The sequence below is a fragment of the Trichoderma ghanense genome (genome assembly GCF_004382785.1).
Source record: "Trichoderma ghanense strain CCMA-1212 chromosome Unknown scaffold_27, whole genome shotgun sequence".
Classification (NCBI taxonomy): Eukaryota; Fungi; Ascomycota; class Sordariomycetes; order Hypocreales; family Hypocreaceae; genus Trichoderma; species Trichoderma ghanense.
The window spans coordinates 69,091-88,891 of NW_027395690.1; the positions used below are offsets into that span (position 1 = coordinate 69,091).

Here is a 19,801-nt window from a genome sequence, read left to right on the forward strand (position 1 = left end):
CCATGAAGCTCATCAACTCCCACGAGAAGCCTCTAGTAGGTTGAGGGTGTATCACAAAATGTGATGATCATGTGTTGTGCAAGACTGTTATGCATTTGTAGAGGTTAAGTCATACTAGCTCAAGAGGTTCCAAAAGCCATGGTTCAAGAAAGGTTTATACCCTGCTATAGAGGATATAGCGACAAAACCAGGCAACCAGGCCCTGTGCCACTCTCCGACGACTGCCCTCTACTAGATAGCATCAACTCTTCTTTGGGAGGGCAAAAGGACAGGCCGAAGCCGACACCTTGCTCTGCGCAGCCCTCGCCAATCGCGCTGTTTCTTCCACCCCCTTGCCCATCTTATCCCGTGGCCCAATGTCCTCAAACAAGAAACCGTCCGGCATCATTGCCTCGCCGCCGTCTCCAGCAACCTTTAGGCCACAAGCTCGTCTGAACAAGCCTTCGGGACCCCAGCGAGCCCAGAAGGTGGCGGGAGTGTACCAGGGGTCCTTGAGATAATGGTAGTGATTGATGCGGCCTGTCACTGGATCCGGCTCGCTGATGAAGGTGGCGGGAAAGATGCGAGGCAGACATAGGTAGCGCATGAAGAGCTTTCGGGTGAGGAGGAGAGAGTATGCAATGACGGATTCAACTATTCCAGGTTCGGGGAAGCTATGACTGCATTAGCATTGCACAGTATGGAGATGGGAGATGAAGACGGAGATGGAGAAGGGAGATGAAGACGGAGATGGAGAAGGGAGATGAAGACGGAGATGGAGAAGGGAGATGAAGACGGAGATGACGGAGAAAAAGGAGAAAGAATGGAGAAGGGAGGAAGCTCACCCAAAGGCATGTCGCATGCGCTCCCCCATGAGAACAACCAGAATCCTATACCCGGGCGCTCGCGAAAACTTGGGATACGCCGACAACATCAAGTCGACCAGAACCTGACCCAGCTTGGCGATATCCGGCGAAGGACCCAGATGCTGATTCTCATACTCGGCAGCCCACTCCGCCACGTCGTCCATGAACTCGATGCCGTCCTTCCACCGGTCCTTGCCCAGCTCGGCCTTGTAGTCAATATCCATCATCTCGCCAATGTACTTCCAGAGCATGGCGATGGCCGCCACCTCCATGTCGGCCATCTCCCTCCACTCGTAGAGGCGCATCCAGCGGACGGGCTCGTACATGGACTCGAAGAGGACGTAGAGCATGTCCTCGTTGCGGATCTTGCCGCATTGCCTGTATGGCTGGTGGAGGAAGTTTGTGCGGGCGACGCTCTTGGCCAGGGCCTCGGATCCGGGTGGGAAGTTTGCGTAGCTGAAGGGACATGGTCAGCGAGGGGAGGTATTCGTTCAGCCGTATAGAGAGGGTAGACTTGCCTGGCGTACAAGACTTGGGTATCATCGTATCTGATCACCAGTGTCAGTAGGCCATGATCCATCCCACATGGTAGGCGTATCGTTATATACCGCTTAGAGGCCTCGGTAGGCCTAGCAAGATCGCTGACTCTGTACAACAGATTGCCAACATTGTCTATAGCGTACGTCTACCGTGCAAGTCAGTCGACTAAGATCACGGATGAGTCGAACCGAGACGACTCGCGGGAGCTCACCTTGAAGATGGCATATCGAAGCGAAAAGTCATAAAGAACAGGAAACTCGTAAAGGCTGAGATAATTGACAATCTTCTGCGCGTCCTCATTCGTCATGCGAGACAACGACTCTCGATCAGGATAATTGAGCCGCTTGCGCATCGTCTTGAGTCTCCGAAACCGAAGCGAGGAGCAGAGCACGGCGTAAAAGGTGAAGCCGGCGACGGAGTAGAGCACCCATGGGCTCATTCCCAGTCGGCCGGCGAGACCATCGCCGCTGCTGGAGAAGACAGACCCCATGAGCGCTGGCGGTGGTGATGACGAGAGAGGTGAAAGGTCGAAAGGGTCCTAAGAGTAGAGGGACGAACGAGGCTGGTGACGATGGCCGGGAGGGGCGTTTTATGTAGGTCAGATTATATATAGCATCGCACTCTTATCCAGATAGATAGTGCCATAAGTAAGGTAAGGTGTGTACTAATCTAAGCAAAAACCGGGCGTCAAAGCTTAATTGGATAAATAGGTAGCAACGGAAATAAAGATAGATACACCTAAGCAATGAGAAAAAGAAACTCCGTGTCACTAAGCAAGGGAAAGATCCGTCAGCCGCCACCCTCGTGTGTGCCGCCCGCCCTCGCGAAGGTCCTCCACGGAATGTGATGAAAGAATGCAGGAAAGTGATGGTCCAGTAGATAACCAGTGTTGTGAATTCGGAGTAAAAAGTGGAAAAAAAAAAAAAAAAGAAAAAGGGGAGAAAAGAGCAATCAAAAGCGTTGGCCGTGCTTGCATGTGTGTTTCAACTTGCCGTCGCCAGCCATGAGCGGCTGATGGAGGGACTTTGGCATGTTTTAGACTCGGTTACATTTACACAAACTGGGGACAGCTGACGCTGATGGGGTTCCTTTCACTGCGTGAAGAGGAGGGCTATGGGCTTTGTTGATGTATGTTTCCAAATCCGAAGAGCGGTATCTGTACCACATGTGTATGTACGGTCAAGGAGGTCAATGAGTACCTGGTGGTAGAAGGCAGAGCAGTGTGATTCAGAGATGGACAAAATACTACAGTCGGTGATATGCAAGCACCAAAGGTAGGTATCTACCATCCGCAGCCTGCCATTACAAGGGTTCATGGCGTTCCCGCGGTTGTATGAATACAACTGCAGCACAATGGACCAGAGTAGCATCGGACACTTTTGCGGGGTTCGCGGACATACGAGTGCGGCTCACAGATCGCGAATGATACACCAACTACCCGAACAAGAAAAGCATATGCAGCCCTAGGGAGATGATGAAAAGTGCCATTCTTGCCACCAAGATGCTACAGTACCAAGTTGAGTCGGGGTAGGTCATGTATTGTCCAGTGGTGATAGGCACGAAGTAAACACATCACGAATATGCGGGCAGATGGATCTCCCATGCAAGGAAAGAAAAGGCGTCTTTTACATACCTGCAACGCCAGAACTACGAGATGCTGATTTGAGCATCGAGCGAGATGTCGTTGGTTCAACTCACAGCACGTGTAGGTACTGTATGGTCTAAGCCAACTCACTCATCACCTCGACCAAGACATATATATATACGTCTTTCCCTTGCTTCACATTGAGCCAATGATTGCCATCAACATGGCATATCTTTTAGCGCAGGCAAGTCTCGCAAAGCACTCCTTCTGAATCCTGCACCCTTTGTTTCCCATTGGCCGAACATTGCATTCCAGGCTCACCGAACATTTGTGTGACGGAAGCAAGTCACAGGAACAACCTCTCGTCGTTATTTGTCCAATATAGTGTGACCCCAAATGCCAACTTTATTCGTACCATCACATGCTATGATCAAGCACTTACAAGACGGTCAGTCATACTCGGATTCCCACATTTAGTCATCTATGTGCCAAGTAATCCTTCTCAATGTGTGAATACTGTACTATTGTTCTCCCCCCCCTTGCATCATCAACATGGTGCTCCGACGATGCACAAACAAAGTCATCTAAGCTGACAGAAGAATCACTCACTAAATGGAGAATCGCTCGAGTTGGCTTCTCAAAGATAATGCTTATAAACCACTAGCAGCTCAACCTGTCCCCCCAGCTAATGCGTGATCGCTGGCGTTTCCTCCACTTACATGTGCCTTATGGAGTTCGTGTTCGCTTCTAGCTGACCTTGGTTTGCATGTGAATGGCCTCTTCAATGGCTCAATAGCGATAGACGGAGAGGACGCATCATCGTAAGTTCAGCTGGTCCTGTGTTGATTGCCTCTTCTCATCATGGGTTAAATCTAGGTAAGTGTGAGTATGTCATTACATTATTCACTGTCATTTCGAAGCGACAACACCTGGCGAGAGGACAATGAGGTGCTCGAATTAAAATAGACGTCCTCATAGGTTCTATAACTGCCGTCCCGCTCCGCTACTGCAAGTTGCCAATCGGCACAAGCGATACATTCTGATTACAAAAATAGCCCAGTTCTCCCATATCCTTATTGGCAAACCGATAAACTCCAATGCTCCCTCTCGATTCCGTGCCCGCCCTCGTGCCCAGACAAGCTCTGGCGCAGAGGTATATGTAAACATCAGACTCCATCTACCAAGCCCAGAGCACCTTGTGGTGGAGCGTACGCGCGCCGAGTCTCTCAAACTCAAACGGCGTGATCCATGAATCGTTGGTCGGCAGCTTGGCGAAGACACTCGCGCCCTTCCAGGTCACAACCTGCTCGTCCATGTCCCTGGCGCTTCGACTGACGAGTATCCTCTCGCTAAGCTCGGGCTTCAACGCCTTCAGCCTCTCCTCCAGAACGACGGTGAACTGCGGGATCTTGGCTCCGCCGCCGACGACCATGATACTGCCTAGCAAGTCGCGAACCTTCTTGTCGTCGCCCTTAGCGGCGTTGTGGATGCTTGTCAGGATGGCAATGTCCAGCGGGGCCAGGGGCAGCACCTCGTCTCTCTCGGCTGCGATTTCTTTGGCGCCGCGCGCTGGCTCGACAAAGATGCCCGGAGGCGGCTGGGTGCTTTGGGACTGCCCCGGAACCGGTGTGCCGGCTGCTCGAATGCTGCCCGGAGCAGGGCTGTCGCCATTGACGCCATCCTTGTTGGCCCCAAAGATGTACGGAGCCGGAGTGCCGTTGCCCTCGGGTGCCGGCGATCCGGCGTGCGATGCCATGGGTGTCCCGCTCGCTGTCTCGCTCTTACCAAGAAAGTTGAACGGCTGCGACTTTTCCTTGCTGGGCGTCGACACTTCGGGTTGCGACTGGGAGAAGCCATTTGTGTTGTCCGTGAGTGACGGCTTGACCAGAGCGAGGATCGCAAGCTGCGCGGCAGATGTTGGATCGTCGGGAATATCCACGTCATATGCGTTGTAGGAACGATCCACCAGTTTTCTTCGTCCCCTGAGCTTGGTGCTGTTGTCGAAGATCGAGGGCTCAAAAACACCCATTGGCGCAAGAATGACTTCGTCGTACGTCTTGAAGGCATACTTGCGCGTCGGTTGGTTCGGCGCCCGAACATGGAAGTTGTAAAGCTGCACCGATATGTTGGCCTGAGACATGGTGCAGTGCTTCCACTTGAGTTCTTCGGCCAACAAAAAGTCATATCTCCGCCGTAGATTGATTTCCTGGTAGGGAAAGTTGTCGTAGAGCATCATCTTGATGAACGTTTCCGTAATGTCGTATCCGCCGTACTTGAGGTTGATTCTCGAGTCCTCGATACACAGCCCGTCTTCGACACAAGTGACTGCAGTCTTCTGGGCGCCGACATCGACGACGCAGGCTTGCGTGTATCCGGCGCCAAAGGTGGCCGCCATGCTTTCCTGGATGAAGCATACTCTACTGAACTCGAACCAGGTCATGCAGGATAGTAAGACCTGCTCCACATACTTCTTGTCGTAGAGATCGGGAATGACAAAAACACAGCTGTACTGCTGCCACTCGCTGTTTGTCTTGAGCCCAAGCTCTTGACGTAGGGCCTTGTCCAGCAGGGTTTCAAAGTCATCAAACAGATGCTCTTGACTTGTGTAGCCATCCTCGTTCCAGTATCCGTGTTGCATGGGCCACCATAGCTTGAATTTTGGGTTTGAATCGTCAGGAACCCGCAGCGCTTCGTACCCAATAAAGCAAGACGCCGGCGAATCTGGGTCGTCCAGTTTGCTTACATCTGTCCATTCGACCTCGAGCACGTCGTTGTGTTTCTGGATAATCTCGGGTTCCGTACGGCGGTTGAAGGTCTGGACCAGCTCCTTGGAATTGGGCAGTACTTTTCGCTTGTTGGCGCGCATTTCGACCTTGAGGTCGTTGCACATCTTCTGGTACTTCTTGGACCACTCCTCTCCGTATTGTTGGTCGACGGTCTTCGCCTCGAACTGACGTCGGGGGAGGGCTTCGTACATCTCCGACTCGGTCTGGGGGAACTTGGTCGCCAGCACAGCGGGGATGGTCTTGGGGAGTGCGTCGCTCGCAAAGCCAATGCGCAGGTTCTGGCTTCCAGGGTGAATGACAATGACCCTGGACGGGTCCATGCCGCCCGAGGGAGTTGCAGCCCCATCGTCGTCGCCGAGGTCTGGCAGTGGGAGGGGGAGCTCGCCGTTGGCAGGCTTCGAGAGAGCTCGGTCGCGATCTCGGGCGCTCTGCACCAATCGGTCACGGTTCGCGTCGTTCTGTAGTCGTAGAGCCAGGACCTGGTCGTCCCGCTTCATATAATCTCTGCTCCAAGGGTTAGTCGCCCAGCACCAGGCCACCCAAATCGTCGTCGGATCTCACGTGTAGTAGTTCTTCTGGTTGATAGGGCTGACATCAGGCCACGACGTCAATTTCATGCCATTGTCGGTCCTCTCGAGCCCTGTGCGGTTCCAATTTCAGGCGTTAGCACTCGGTGGCCCATCGACGACAAGAACCGGTGGTCCAAGTGATGCGCAACTGGAGGCGTCTTCACGTACCCTCCCTGAGGAGCACTCTCTCGGAGACTTTGCCGACCATCTTGGCGGTGTATCTCGCTTGAAGTCAGTAGAAGGCGGCAGGTCAGAGTTCGGCAACGATAGAGACGAGGTGAGGGATTGTTGTGGCGCACTCGTCATCTCATCGTTGAGAACGCGCATCGACACGCCAAAGCAATTGACCTTCCTTCGGCGATCTCAGCGGAGCGATAAGATAGCTGGGTTCTGAAGATGAGCGGATTTTAGATGATCCGCCCATTTCGCTGTTCTGGACTGGCGGTACGAAGTACGAGGAGGGAGCCTTGCACTCCGCATGCCGTCTGCCAGTCGAACGTTCACATACTGTAAAGCCAGTCTTGAACATCTGCCGAGCTGAAATCTTCCAGTGATGGATATTTCGGACAATATTTGCTTTCTATTTCTTTCATTTTTCTTTTCTTCTCGTCTGCTCTTTACCCTTGTCTCTCTGCTGTTATAGTCTCAGCCTCCTACTAGGTAATAGTCGATGTATTTTATACTGCAGCACCAAAGTCCATTCAGCTGAATCACAACTTCTGTGCTCGAGTCGTTTACCTACCTGTGTATGCAACAGCGGTTCCTGAACGAGATGGAAAGCAGTAATATGCTTCTTTTGGCTGACTTGAACTCGAGGTTTGTTACCGAGCGTGCCACAGCGATAGAGTTCCGTTACCCTGGAACATTCCGAGTGAGACCTGGAACCATACATAGTACTTCTTGCTACGCTGCCGGTACTATATGGTTTGTCGCGAGCATGTACTCGTACCCCCTGCCTCTTGCCGATCTCATGTATGTAAGTGCCGGTGGTCGATACGATATCACAGCTTCATTCGCAGTGACATGCCTATGCACCATTCTCCATTTCTAGCCATTGCTGCAGGTGACTGGTCATGCCAGCATCCAGCCCGAACCAATGCCGCCCCAACAGTCTTTCCTAGTCCATCTCAATGCTCCATCTGCAGGCGCGTCTCTCCATGTGATCACTGTGATGAAGCGACAAGGGATATCAAATACCTCCCAGATACCTCTGCCCGCCCAACGCGCCCTCCCATTGGCTGAGCCAGTATCCAAACACCGAGAGCTCCCAGCACTAAGAACAAGCTCATGTCCCGTCATCGTCAAGACTTGAAAAGCGTAAACGAAAAACAACAACACGGCAACCCAAAAGGGCGGGACTTTTTCTTTTCTTGTCTTTGCAGCTTCACTTCGCATTCACAGTCTTTATCACCAGCTTCTTCTTATTTCTTTACTTCATTTTCACGTCTCATCTTGCGCATTCGCACCGCCATGTGACTTCCCGCAGCTTCTCTCCCAAAGGTCGTTTTCTTGCTGGATCACATCCGATAGCACTGCCAGTTCGCGATAATCCCAACAGAGAGACGCCGACGTCCATTCGCATCCTCTACCCAACATTACAGAGAGAAAACTGCGCGCGACAAGTAGGAGGCTCAATAATCAGGGCCCAGAATGCCGTCCGCCTTCCAGCGATATCTGCCCTTTGCGGCCTCGACGACGCCCACGCAGGCCGCGACATACCTGCTCGGCATCTCGCTCTTCTCCATCTCCTTCCTCGTCTTCCTCAACAGCTCCGTTTCCTTTGTCATCACCGACCTGATAGGGCAGAAGAAGAACGTGGGCGACGTCGTCGGCACGCTGGGCTTTGCAGACGAGATTGTCGCCCTCGTCGCCTGCCCGGCCTGGGGCCTCGTGTCGGATCGGCTGGGTGTGCGATGGGTTGCCGCGATTGGGTACCTGATTGTAGGCCTCTCGCTGGTGGTGTTTGTGCAGGCCAGGAATGTGTATCCGCAGCTTCTGCTGGCCAGGATTCTCTTTGCGCTGGGAGCATCGGCTACGTATGTGCTGTTTCTGCTTGCATCTATCGTCGACGGAGCGGAGAAACAAGGCATCTGAACTCGCTGGAGCCTGCTAGCTAACGTACGATGGAAACTGTAGGGCCACAATGGTGACCGCCATCCTCCCTTCTCTGACGGACGAAGATGAGGAGCTGCGCAACAGCGCTCTTGAAAGGGCCAGAGCCGCCCGCAACAGCCTCTCGAGCGCGCGCCTGAGCGCCGCTTATTCCGTCGAGTCCGAAGCTACCATCACACCCGAGATGTACTCGCGATCGCTCTCCAGCGAAGGGCGGCCAGTCTCATCGGGCGTGGATCCTCAGGGACGGTCGGGGAAGTCGTCCGTGCTGGCGGGCTATGTCGGCCTCTTCACGGGGTGCGGCGCATTGCTGGCGCTGGCGTGCTTTCTGCCATTGCCCGCCAAGTTTGGAGAGATTGACAACGTCACACCCGGAGAGGCCGTGTCATACAGCTACTACGTTGTCGGCGCCGTCGCGCTGCTTGTCGCTGTGTTTGTTTTCTTCGGGCTGCGCAATGTCCAAGGAGAACAGGGCAAAGGATGGAAGTTGCTTCTCGGATTCAAGGGCCCGTCCAGCGATGGATATGCCTACTCTGGAAGAGCACAAAACAAGGTATGGGGTGAATCGGATTGGAAGACTCCGGTTTTACTGACATCTGATCCAGGTGATTCCTTATCTTCACCTCATGATGGACTCGATACTCCTCGGCTTTACCGATTCACGGATCGCCCTGGGCTACCTCGGCGGCTTCGTCGCCAGAGCATCTACCGTTGCCATCTCGCTCTTCGTCCCCCTCTACATCAACACCTTCTTCATCGGCAACGGATTCTGCCAGGGCTCGCCCAACGACCCCTCGCCGGAGCTCAAAAAGGAGTGCCGCCAGGCATACGTCCTGTCCTCCATCCTCACCGGCGTGGCGCAGCTCATGGGCCTGCTCTGCGCCCCCGTGTTCGGCTACCTGTCGCGCCACCCGGGCAGGGTCAACTACCCCGTCGTCGCGGCCACCGTCTTCGGCATCGTGGGCTACATCATCTTCCCGCGGCTCCCGAGCCCCGAAATCGGCGACGTCGACGGCAGGGGCGGCAGCCCCGCCGTGTTTCTCATCGTGACGCTCCTCGGCATCAGCCAGATCGGCTCCATCGTGTGCAGCCTGGGCTCCCTGGGCAAGGGCATCCTCGCCGTCGAGATCCCGCGCAACGCCCGCCGGCAGCACTTCCTCGCGCCCGACGAGGACGAGTCGGGCGAGTCGGAGCCCCTCATCCGGATCGCCACCGAGGAGGAGTTTGTGTCGCGGCTGAGGCTCAAGGGATCCATCGCGGGCGTCTACTCGCTGTGCGGCGGCGCGGCCATCCTGCTGCTGACGAAGCTCGGGGGCCTGCTGTTCGACAAGGTCTCGACGGGGACGCCGTTTTACATGATGGCGGGCTTTAATGCCGTTTTGCTTTTGGCGACGCTGTTTGTTGATGCTTCGCAGACGTTTTCTAGGCGTTGACTATTTCTTCGGTGAGAGGGGGATCAGCCTGGAGACACAGGCAAAAAAAGCGAGGGAGACTTGTGGTAAGGGGGAAAAGACAGCAATGAGCGTTTTTTTTTTTTTTTTTTTTTTTTTTTTTTTTTTTTTTTTTTTTTTTTTNTTTAAATTCTGGATCGATACCATATTGTCCGTTTTTTTACCTATTGGGCTTGTACTTTTACTTGAGCATTTCCTTTGTTCTGCTTAGTTCGCTTTTTGCGTTCGTGTATGTTAAGAAGATTGTTCTTCTGATTCGACTGACCCTAAAGGGGGGCCAGTTTCATTTGTTGGTCAACAAGAGCGAGGAGAGTAATGGAATATAAAATGTATGAAAAGAAGACGATGAATTTCCATTTACTGTTCTAGATGACGCCTCGGTCCGAAAAGAACACACTTATAAAAACCATCAGTCTGGATGTTACCAGAATCGCTTCCACAAGACGCTCAACTTGATAAGAAAGTAACGGAATGACGCCAATAAACACAGGGGGAACTCGAAACAAGGCAGAAGCACTGAAGCTCCCTCGTCGCCCATGCATCTCTACATGGCAATGAACCGCTCCGGGTTCGGTTCAACCTCAACCTCCTCCTCACTCCCAGCAAAAGTCTGCCCGGGAAACCACCGCTCCGTATTCATCAGATGTCCGCCATTCAAGTCAATCCAAATAAGCATCCTTCGCAACAGTCCCCCAAGGCCTAAATTGTGCAGCCCCCCTCTCATATTCACCAGCCTCCTCGCAGCGTTCATGTGCAGCTGAAAGCAATCCAGGTCTCCGTGCATGGCCTCGAAGCTGGCCATCTTTGCCACCGCGCCAATGATGGAGTCGGTTGCATTGTTGGGCAGGTCCATGGCCATGCCGATGGACTTGAGGGCGTCGATCCGGAGCTGATCCATGTTGAAGCCTACCTCGGCGGCTATGCCGCCCTTGACGGAGACGTAGTTGCCGGCAGAGAGCAGCAGAACGACTTGAAAGGTGGAGATTTCCGTTGTGGCGAGCCGGAACCAGCGGCTTCGAAGAAGGCCCTTTCTACCAGGCTCATCAAGCTCAGGGATGTCGACGGCCATGTGGACAATGTCTATGTCGAACGTGTTAGCATCGCTTCTTTTTCGTAAAACGAACAACAGGCAGACATGACTGTGTGAGTTGATGGAGCATATCTGTTTCTGGGCTGGACTCACAGTGGTCGACTAAATGGGGAATATACGACCGCCATGGTGTTGGGTATGATCTGAAGGGATCAACGCGGCCGCCTCCCAATTGGTATTCGATTGCCAACGGCTGCACAGCTCCGAAGCCTCCAGCACCTTGGATCAGGCTATTATTGTTTGTTGGGGTTGCCGTTCCCGGGAATTGTGGATCGTCGGGCCCTCGAACATCCCAGGTGATGGTATGCTGAAGGCGCTTGCGCTTCTTCCGCCTGGACCTGTCCTCGCGTTGCTGAGATGCTTCATCAGCAGGTGTAGATGAAGACGAGGATCCTGCAGCAGAGTTGTGCTGCAGCAGGTAGACCTGCCAGCCTCGTTTAGACAGATGCGATCGTAGCTTTGAGTTGGATCCGGCCTTGAGCTGGTCCGGCCGGTCTCCAACGACAAACTCAAACTCCGTGACAGAGGCTGGGGCAATGGGAGCCGCTGCTTCTATTGCGTTTGGTGCCATGGTACACTGCACATAACAGATTCCCGCGATGTCACGCTTCTGGTTAGACTATGTCAGCTTAAGGATCGAGTAGAGGGGGTTGGATATGTTTCGTAGCGTACTGCCTCTACTTACATCAAAGGCTGCTCCGTAGATGATGGTATTGCCCAAACGGTCAATGAAGCTGCTTCAAACTGCTGTCAGCACTTGAACGTATATCTTTGCTATGCGTTGAAGATATACACGGGAGGCTAGAGATGGTGCCAGAGAGTGGTCAGACGGAATGAAAAGGAAGAGGAAGATGAGGAGGAAGAGGAGGAGGGTTTGGGCAAGCCAGGCTGGCAGCGGAAGGCCATGTCAACAAGCTCATTGCCTTTTCTGAGACAGAGACGGACAGGGTTGTCGATGTGCACTCACACGAGGTCCTATCCGGACCCAAATCCCCAGTTACCAGGTGGGTTACATGCCGCCCGGCTCAGCTCCCACCTCATCTCCTTTCTCACGCTCTCTCTGTCCTTGACGGCGGAGTCCATTGGCCCAGTCCTTATGCACCTTGATATTAAAGCCGTAGAGCTAGCCATCTAGGTAGTAGGCAAACAAGCACGGTAGGTGAGAGCAGTGGTCCAGAGGCGGCGCGGATCGGTCCAAGCCATCCCGGTGCCCATGCGTCGGCCCCTGCTAGTCCGGGTCGTGTCGCTGGTGGGCATTTTCGGGTTGTGACCCAAACTGAACGCTTTCCATCAGGTGCATTTTAGACAGGAGCATTGATTTGATCTCCCAAATGTCAGATGGTTTTGTTGATCGCCCTTGTTCGGACCACAGCCAGTACGTTGTACGAGTCCCTGAAGTTGAATCCGGTGTACTTGTAAATGGTAGAACACAGGGCCCTCAAGGGAACACTTGGGGAGCAAACAAGGATCCCGGATCAAGTCTTTCAAATTCCCTGAATTCGTGGATAAATGTAAGAGCCTGCTCTTTGAGACAAATCACCCTGGATAGGCTATTCAGCTGCCGGCTCCATGTGAATCACATGTCAACAATAAATGTCTTGTCCCGTCCACCCGGTCAGCTCTTGGGCGTCTGAAAGCAAACAAACATTTGGTGTCTTTCCCGAATGCCCCTCTCGCGATTGATAGCAGGGCCAGCGTCCCAGAAGCCGGTTCCCCTGCGCTAGTTTAGCACCGCGTTATCACTTCGACAAGCCGCAGGGCCCAGGCGCCGAGGATGATCGCAGCTGCGACGGCTATCTCAGGCCAAGTTCAGAGGAAGAAACATTGAGCCAAGGTTCAAGGACCTGGACTTTGCTCTCCAAGGGAATTCTGGATTAATGCTGTATCAGTTTGCTGCTAGCTGATGAATTCGGAGGGGATGCTCGCATGGAAGCCGGCGCATCTGGTTTCCGAGATTGGATATGAGGCGGGCTGCATATTGCGTGTCACGTTGGACCAGCCAGCATGGGTGTTGTCCTAGGAGTCTGGTCCCCAGCCTCATAACCCTCCTGAGACACGGCTTCATTACGTATTGTGAGGCGTCCTTACCATGATCGACTGATCAAGGTCGTCTCTACTTTGGAAAAGTGCGGGATGCGTGTTCGACCAAGAGCTCGTTGCTAAAGCAGTTGCCAGGAGGTCGAGGCCCATGCTTCATCGCTGCTGTCATTGTCGTATTTTGGAGGAACTGATGGGTAGCTTGTGAGCCCACGTGTGCCATCTCCCTTGGACATGGATCGTCTGGTGGCCGAGGCAGATCGACTAATGCACTGTCAGCCTTATTACTCATGCCGTCGCTAACACTCTACCCATCACGTACAATGCTCGTACTTTGTCCATATTGGCCTCGCTCGTAAAGCTATTGCTCTCCAGTGGATGAGTTGACTCGCTTCGACGGAGTGCTGAGACATGCCCAACAGGATTGATTTCACGATCTAAATAATTGACGATGGACCTGCGCATCATGAATTGGAACAGCTCGAAGATGCGGCTGTCGGGGTTGAGCGCAGGTCACGGCTGACTTTGGCTCTCAGGGCTCAAGATCGAGAAGGAAACGCGTGAGCCTGAAGGGCATGGGGCTTAACAAAGACTTTTGTGAATAGAAAATGAATCTTTCTTCCTTTGGGAGAGATGCCTTATCCGTAGAAAGCAGTGGGCAGTTCTGCCGGTGTATTTGGGCGGTATCGAAAGAGCAGGCGGTGTCAATGTGCTGCTCCTTCCAAACGGTCTTGAACCTACCGGCATTGATCGCGACGCCCCTGATATCGCTGAGCAGCTTAGAATGTCGACCAATGACTGGGCCACTCCATACTGCAAATATATCATCAAAACCACATTCGAGCATCTTCTAACAAGACGGCGATGTACATTTACCAGGTCCCTTCTGCGTCGTACTTGTACTTGGTCGCGCAAAGCTTCAGCCGAACCGACGTCTCCACCTCCACAAGCTCCAAAAATGACATACCTTAACTCTAGCATCCGCAAACCACTGCAATCAATGCGCCTCCCAATCCGCCAAAAACCTTCCTCCCACTTCACCTCAACCAACTCCCAAACCGCCCCTCAGCAACAATGGCGCCCGTCGACAGAGTAGACCACGATGCAATCGAGCGTACGACCACCTTTCTCCTTCTATCTGCCAATAAGAATGAAACAGAAACACTAATCCCCCCGACAGAACAGCTCAAGGACGTCATCCAAGACTTCTACCGCATCATGGTCCAAGTCTCAACATACGACTCCATGGGCCGCTCCAGCAAAGAAGTCCTCTCCAACGAAATGTACCTCTCGTCCCCTCCCCAAGCACATCACATCACATCCCGCAAGCTAACCCAACAACCTCCCCAAAAAACAGAAAAGCCCTCTCCACCTCCCTCCAAAACGTCTACGCCGCCGCCTCGCCCCCCAACCACCTCCCCTCCGTGCCCCCAGAACTCCTCGAATACGTCGAAAACGGCCGCAACCCAGACATTTACACGCGCGAGTTCGTCGAGCTCGTCCGCAGGGGCAACCAGCTCATGCGCGGCAAGGTCAGCGCTTTCGCCTCGTTTCGCGACGTCCTCGCCGAGCAGATGAGCGCCGCCATGCCCGAGCTGCGCGACGACGTGAGGCGCGTGCTTGAGGCTACGGGGGGCGATCCGGGGATTGTAGCCAGGGCGGCGAATGCTACTTCTGCCACTGCCACTGCTGCCACTGCCACTACTACCACTACTACTGCTGCTGCTGCTACTACTACTACCTCGGGGACGGCGGCGTCGGCGAGTGGGACGAATAGTAGTTTGCCGGCGAGGCCTGCGCCCATGGGGAACGTGGGAGGACAGTAGGGTGGGAAGGGGATATACGGTAATGATGACTTTTCTCTTGGCTTCTTTTCAGTGGGACTGGTTTGTGCGGAATATGGGATCTTTTTAGACAAGGACGGTGTTCTGGTAATGTGGCGTTTGAGAGGGCACAGAAAATGATACCCGACTTCACAAGCAGCGAAGCAATTGATGTTCTGCTCCATCTTTCATCTATTCTTCATGTTACTTGTTCCTTTTTTTCTACTCCCAGAGCTCTCTCAAGGTTACGGGCATTGCATCCCATGCTGAATCCGAACATGCATACAACCTTCAATGATATCGTCCAAAGAGCAAAGCAAAAGGAAGCGTAGTAAAAAGCAAAAGAGACACAAGGGTATCTGACAATGGATTGTGGAAAAGACGGGTCACCAGCATTCAGCTATATAAGGAGCCATTGCAACTACCTTCATCCCACCTCGAATCCACCGGGCCTCCCTCTCCCCGTCTTCTCCCCCCATTCTTCTTCCTTTCTGTCTTTTCCGTTTGTAAGTGTCTAGACACCCGTCATGTCCAACATCAAACGTGTCATCCATCCCGCCGAGGAAGGAGAAAAAACAAAAACCAAAAGAAAAAGAAAAGAGCCGGTCAAACACTCTCCCTTCACCCTCCTTTTTCCACACACGCACACCCGACTCTGACCAAAAAAGAATATCTGTTCCTCTTTGCCCTCCTGCGAGACAGTCATTGGCTTCTGTGCAAATATGAATGAAAAAAGATCGACCAAGTGTGTTTCGTCTTTCCCGGTTCTCTTTCTAAAATGTCCCAAAACGCCATAGCAATGAGGATGGAAGCGCGTCTTTTTTCTGGTTTAAGGGGAAAAGAATCAAAAGAAAAAAAAAACCTTCAACGAACAGGATGTGAAAAGAGAGAGAAAGAAAAATGAAAAAGAGATCCCAATGTCTATCCTGCAGTGTTGCGTCGGCCGTAACGGCGCTGCCGGCCGTCTCGTCTCATGCACAAGTATACAAATGCCGTCACCACCAAGCCCAGGGCAACCAACTGCGGAGGCAGCAAGACAACCGCCGCCAAAAGCCACATCCCATAGCGTCGAAAGGTTTCAACCAGCTCATTGCGATCTCCTCGGCGACGTTGAAAGTCGGCCTGTAGCTTGCTGCGTGGTGCGGCGTCCGACCAACCGCCGACGAAGGGGTATCGAGGTTCGGCGTCAGACGCGCCATCTTCCTCGTCTTCCTCTTCTTCGTCGTCATCGTCATCACCCTCCGTCTCTGTTTCATCCCAGTCGGCTGGTCACGAATAGGGGAACCCAGCACCGGCACCAGGGAAGCCGCCTCGCTGGCGACCCCCGGCGCCAGCACCGCCAAAGTTGAAGCTCGCCCCTCCGGGAAAGCCTCCGGCACCGCCGGGGAACCCGCCAGCACCACCGGGGAAGCCTCCGGAACGGAATCCGCCGCCTCCGAAGCCGCCCTGGTTGCCCATCATGCTGAAGAGGATCTCCGGGTCGATGCCACCCATGCCACCGCCCATACCGCCAGAGCTGAACATGTCAGCCGGGTCAATGAGGTCGTCGCCGTTGTCATAGCGGGCTCTCTTTCTGTATTGCTTGTTAGCACATCTTCATCTCTCTTAGAGTTGGGTAGAGGCAAAAACGTACTGAGGGTCGCTGAGCGTCTCGTAGGCTTCCTGCATGTCCTTGAACTTGGCTTCGGCCTCAGCGTCGCCTGGGTTCTTGTCAGGATGCAGCTTGACGGCCATCTTGCGGTACGCTCGCTTGATGTCGTTGGCATCAGCATTCTTTTCCAAGCCCATGATCTTGTAGTAGTCCTTCCGCAAGCTCTTCTTCATCTCCAGCTCTGCCCTGCGGATCTCCTGGCGGACCGAGTTGTCGGTCGGGTCAAGCTCCTGGATGGCCTTCCACTCGCGGACGCATTCTTCCCATTTGCCAGTCTTTCCGAGGGCATTGGCCTTTGTCTTGCGTGCCTTTGTGTAACTGGGGTCCAGGCTGACGGCCCGGTCTGAGTCGGCAATGGCCTCTTCGTACTGATGCAGCTTGATCTTGCACTGGGCACGGTTCTGCAGCAGCTTGGCGTTCATGCTCTTGTTTGAAGGGTCAATGTCCAGGGCGTCGCTGTACTTTTGGATAGCGGCTTGCCATCGGCCAGCCTTGAACTCGGCGTTGCCCTCCTCCTTCATGCGGTCAAGCTTCTGGACAATCCTCAGCCACTTGACGGCATCCCGGAAGTCGGGGTCGCAGCTGCAAGCCATCCGGAAGTACTGGATGGCCTTTTCGTTCTCGCCCTGGCCGTAGAGCACGCGACCACGCAGGACCAGAGCCTCAGGGTCCTGGTTGTTCTGGCGGAGCAGCGACATGGCGATGCCCTGGGCCTCTCCCAGGGAGTTCTCGCGGCCCATCTTCAGGTACGCCTCGCCTCGCATCAGCTGCCACTTACGGGGCTTGCTGACGCCGGGGCCGAGACCGCGCTCGGCCTGGTCCAGCGCGTGTAGCACCATGGACATGGCCGAGCCTCGCTGCAGCGTGTCCTTGGCCGACTTGATGTGGTGCAGCATCTCCCGCGTGGGGGCCATGTCCTTAGCAGAGGGCGGCGGGACGATGCGGGAGAAGATGGCCATGGCCTCGTCGGGCCTCCCCAGACCGGTGTAGATCCTTGCAAGGCGCAGCAGCACCTTTGCGTTGTTAGGGTCGAGTTCCGCGGCGCGGCTGCAGTCATCCAGGGCAGCCTCATACTGGCCATTTGACATGTAGGCAGCCGCCCGGTTGCTCAGGTAAGTTGCCGAGTTGGGGAACAGATCCACAGCTGCAAGACAGAGAAACAGAAAATGTTAGCCCAGTTTATGATATTTTTTTTAATCGAGAAAAAAAAAAAAAAAAAAGAGCGACGGTGAGAGACCAGAACAGGAAGAGAAAAAAAATGCAAAGAACAAAGGCAAGGCAATGAAACAATCAATAGTCATTGATGCTCTCGTGTCCATCTGCGTCATACCTTTGCTATACTGCTCGATGGCCTTGGCGTAGTTCTTCTCTTTGAAGAAGCGGTTTCCGGCCGTCTTGTATGACTCGGCGTCCTCAATGGGCGAGGGCACAGGGCTGGACGGGTTGGACTTGTGCGGCGGCGGCGTTGGAGCCTCGTCGTTGCCGTTGCCGTTGGGCAGGCTGCCGTTGGGGATGGGCACGGCAAAGTTCTTCTGGGCCGAGGGATTCGAGGCGGGCTTGGGGGGCGGCGGCGATGCCGCGCCGTTGACGGGCTGGGGGTCGACGTCCATCTTGGCTGACATGGCAGAGAGGCGCTTCCGCTCTCGCTCCTCAGGGGGCAGATTCAGCGGATGAATGTCCGAGTCGTACTTGCTGCTGCGGCGCGATGACGAGAAGCCGGCGTCGGTCGAGTGGCGCGACAGGCGGGAAGACCTCGACGACGAGGGCGGCTTTGCGGCAGCGTTTGCGTCCTTGTGGTGGGAGACGGGCCGCGAGGAGCGCTTGGTAGGCGACGGCGAGGTGGAGGAGTACGGCGGCGGGGGGTCGGCGTGGACGCTGGGGCTCTGCGGGTGCGGATGAGGACCTGGAGCGTCGTCGTCGACACTGGCACTGGAAGCAGAAGCGTTCTTCTTCGAGGCCGGTTTCTTATTGCCGCCGAAGAACTTCATTGGGGCCAAGGCTGTCGAAATCTTGGGGGAGGAAAAAGGCTGTCCCGACACAAGGTTATGCCGGATATTGGGGACTTGCAGAGGAGGGTACAGAGGCCTAGGCAATAAACGGGCATTAAGAAAGTCCAGTGCCGGCCGGTCTAGGGGGCTAGGCGCCACAGGCTGTCGGTGCACTGTGGCCGTTCACTGTAGAAATTGCCTTTTTCCCGTTTTTTTTTCCTCGGACAGAGGCTGGCGGAGGTGGGAGGATGGAGTGGGAAGAGGCGCGATGCGATGCGCTGCGGCTCGGGACCTTTTGACGAGGTCGGATCAGGAGCAAGAGCCAAGCGACAAGCCAGCCCTCGATTTATCAGCGGCACTGTGAAGGCTAGTCGAGGAGGAGGTAGGTGGTAGGTAGCAGGTAAGGTAACGGTAATGTAAGGCGAGGCAAGGCAAGGCAGGGCAAGGCAGGGCAAGGTAGTGAAAGGTCAGGTAAGGTTGGTTAGTAGGCTTTTGGTTTCCAACCCAGGTTCACGTCCGCCAGACTCATCAGCAAAAAGGACAAAAAGCGGTTTTTGATGAGCTGGGGGGCACGTCAGAGATTTCTATGGCCGGAGCCGTGGCGAGCCAAGGTCAAGGTGGGAAGCAGGACCTGAACATCCATGGGGACCGGGCCAGTCAGTGACGATGGTGCGAACGAAGGGCTGTGGCAGCCGCAGCTACATGTAGGAGGTACGAGGGCCGCAGGGCGGACAGGCAGCAGACGTCAGCGGCATCAGCTGGCGCGGTGGTACCTGTACCGGGCCAGATCACAGGCACCTTTCCAGGCGACTAACGCCCCAACAGGCAGCGCCGGGCACACCGTCCAGGCACGCTCCCTCGCCACTGTGCTGGGCCGCTGCGCTCGCACCTTTTCGCTGCACCGCGAGCTGCGTTTTTGGCACGGCGCTGTCGCGGGAAGCGGGCCGCACGTCTGGCGCTGGGGGCTCCCCCACCAGACAAGACCAGGCCAGACCAGACAGGCAAAGGCGAGGCAAGGCACTTTCACTCTGCTCCGGCCACGCAGAGCAGGGAAGAGGAGGAGCACTGGACGGTGCAGGGCGCGTAGCTTTTGCATTTGCAGAGCGACGCAGACGGGCAGGAGGCCAATGGACGCTGCAGCGGGCGGGCAGAGCTGCAGGCCATTGGCTGCCGGACGAAAGCACATGCAGCTCCAGGCCGCCATTCGCCGTGTTTATTTACATGTGCCCGCGGAACCCAGCGCTGCAACCCCCGGTTTCCAACCCAGCCCGGCCACTCAGCCTTTGTGCCACTTCGGGGCGACGCGGACGTGGGCTCTACGTAA

General features: G+C 54.7%; 6 protein-coding genes across 6 annotated transcripts; 2 read left to right on the plus strand and 4 right to left on the minus strand.

Moving 5' to 3' along the window:
- Nucleotides 1-241: 241 nt before the first annotated feature.
- On the minus strand, nt 242-1,875 carry CCMA1212_010557 (Mycophenolic acid synthesis protein B; the record flags this gene model as incomplete). The annotated part of the gene is made up of 5 exons (XM_073707596.1): nt 242-653; nt 825-1,301; nt 1,373-1,393; nt 1,454-1,530; nt 1,597-1,875. 5 exons carry the CDS (start codon nt 1,873-1,875, stop codon nt 242-244), a joined length of 1,266 nt encoding a protein of 421 aa, XP_073553872.1.
- Nucleotides 1,876-4,147: 2,272 nt separating this feature from the next.
- Nucleotides 4,148-6,631, minus strand: CCMA1212_010558 (uncharacterized protein; the record flags this gene model as incomplete). The annotated part of the gene is made up of 4 exons (XM_073707597.1): nt 4,148-6,260; nt 6,318-6,396; nt 6,494-6,550; nt 6,625-6,631. 4 exons carry the CDS (start codon nt 6,629-6,631, stop codon nt 4,148-4,150), a joined length of 2,256 nt encoding a protein of 751 aa, XP_073553871.1.
- A 1,343-nt stretch (nt 6,632-7,974) lies between these two features.
- Nucleotides 7,975-9,870, plus strand: CCMA1212_010559 (uncharacterized protein; the record flags this gene model as incomplete). Its single annotated transcript, XM_073707598.1, has 3 exons — nt 7,975-8,361; nt 8,462-8,990; nt 9,043-9,870. Exons 1-3 carry the CDS (start codon nt 7,976-7,978, stop codon nt 9,868-9,870), a joined length of 1,743 nt encoding a protein of 580 aa, XP_073553870.1. The 5' UTR covers nt 7,975.
- Nucleotides 9,871-10,432: 562 nt separating this feature from the next.
- On the minus strand, nt 10,433-11,549 carry CCMA1212_010560 (uncharacterized protein; the record flags this gene model as incomplete). The annotated part of the gene is made up of 2 exons (XM_073707599.1): nt 10,433-10,968; nt 11,072-11,549. 2 exons carry the CDS (start codon nt 11,547-11,549, stop codon nt 10,433-10,435), a joined length of 1,014 nt encoding a protein of 337 aa, XP_073553911.1.
- A 2,540-nt stretch (nt 11,550-14,089) lies between these two features.
- CCMA1212_010561 (Mediator of RNA polymerase II transcription subunit 10) lies at nt 14,090-14,841 on the plus strand (the record flags this gene model as incomplete). The annotated part of the gene is made up of 3 exons (XM_073707600.1): nt 14,090-14,129; nt 14,196-14,298; nt 14,373-14,841. The coding sequence occupies 3 exons, from the start codon at nt 14,090-14,092 to the stop codon at nt 14,839-14,841; spliced, it is 612 nt and encodes a 203-aa protein (XP_073553912.1).
- A 918-nt stretch (nt 14,842-15,759) lies between these two features.
- Nucleotides 15,760-18,477, minus strand: CCMA1212_010562 (uncharacterized protein; the record flags this gene model as incomplete). Its single annotated transcript, XM_073707601.1, has 4 exons — nt 15,760-16,085; nt 16,131-16,411; nt 16,472-17,633; nt 17,820-18,477. The coding sequence occupies 4 exons, from the start codon at nt 18,475-18,477 to the stop codon at nt 15,760-15,762; spliced, it is 2,427 nt and encodes an 808-aa protein (XP_073553909.1).
- Between the last annotated feature and the right edge of the window lie 1,324 nt (nt 18,478-19,801).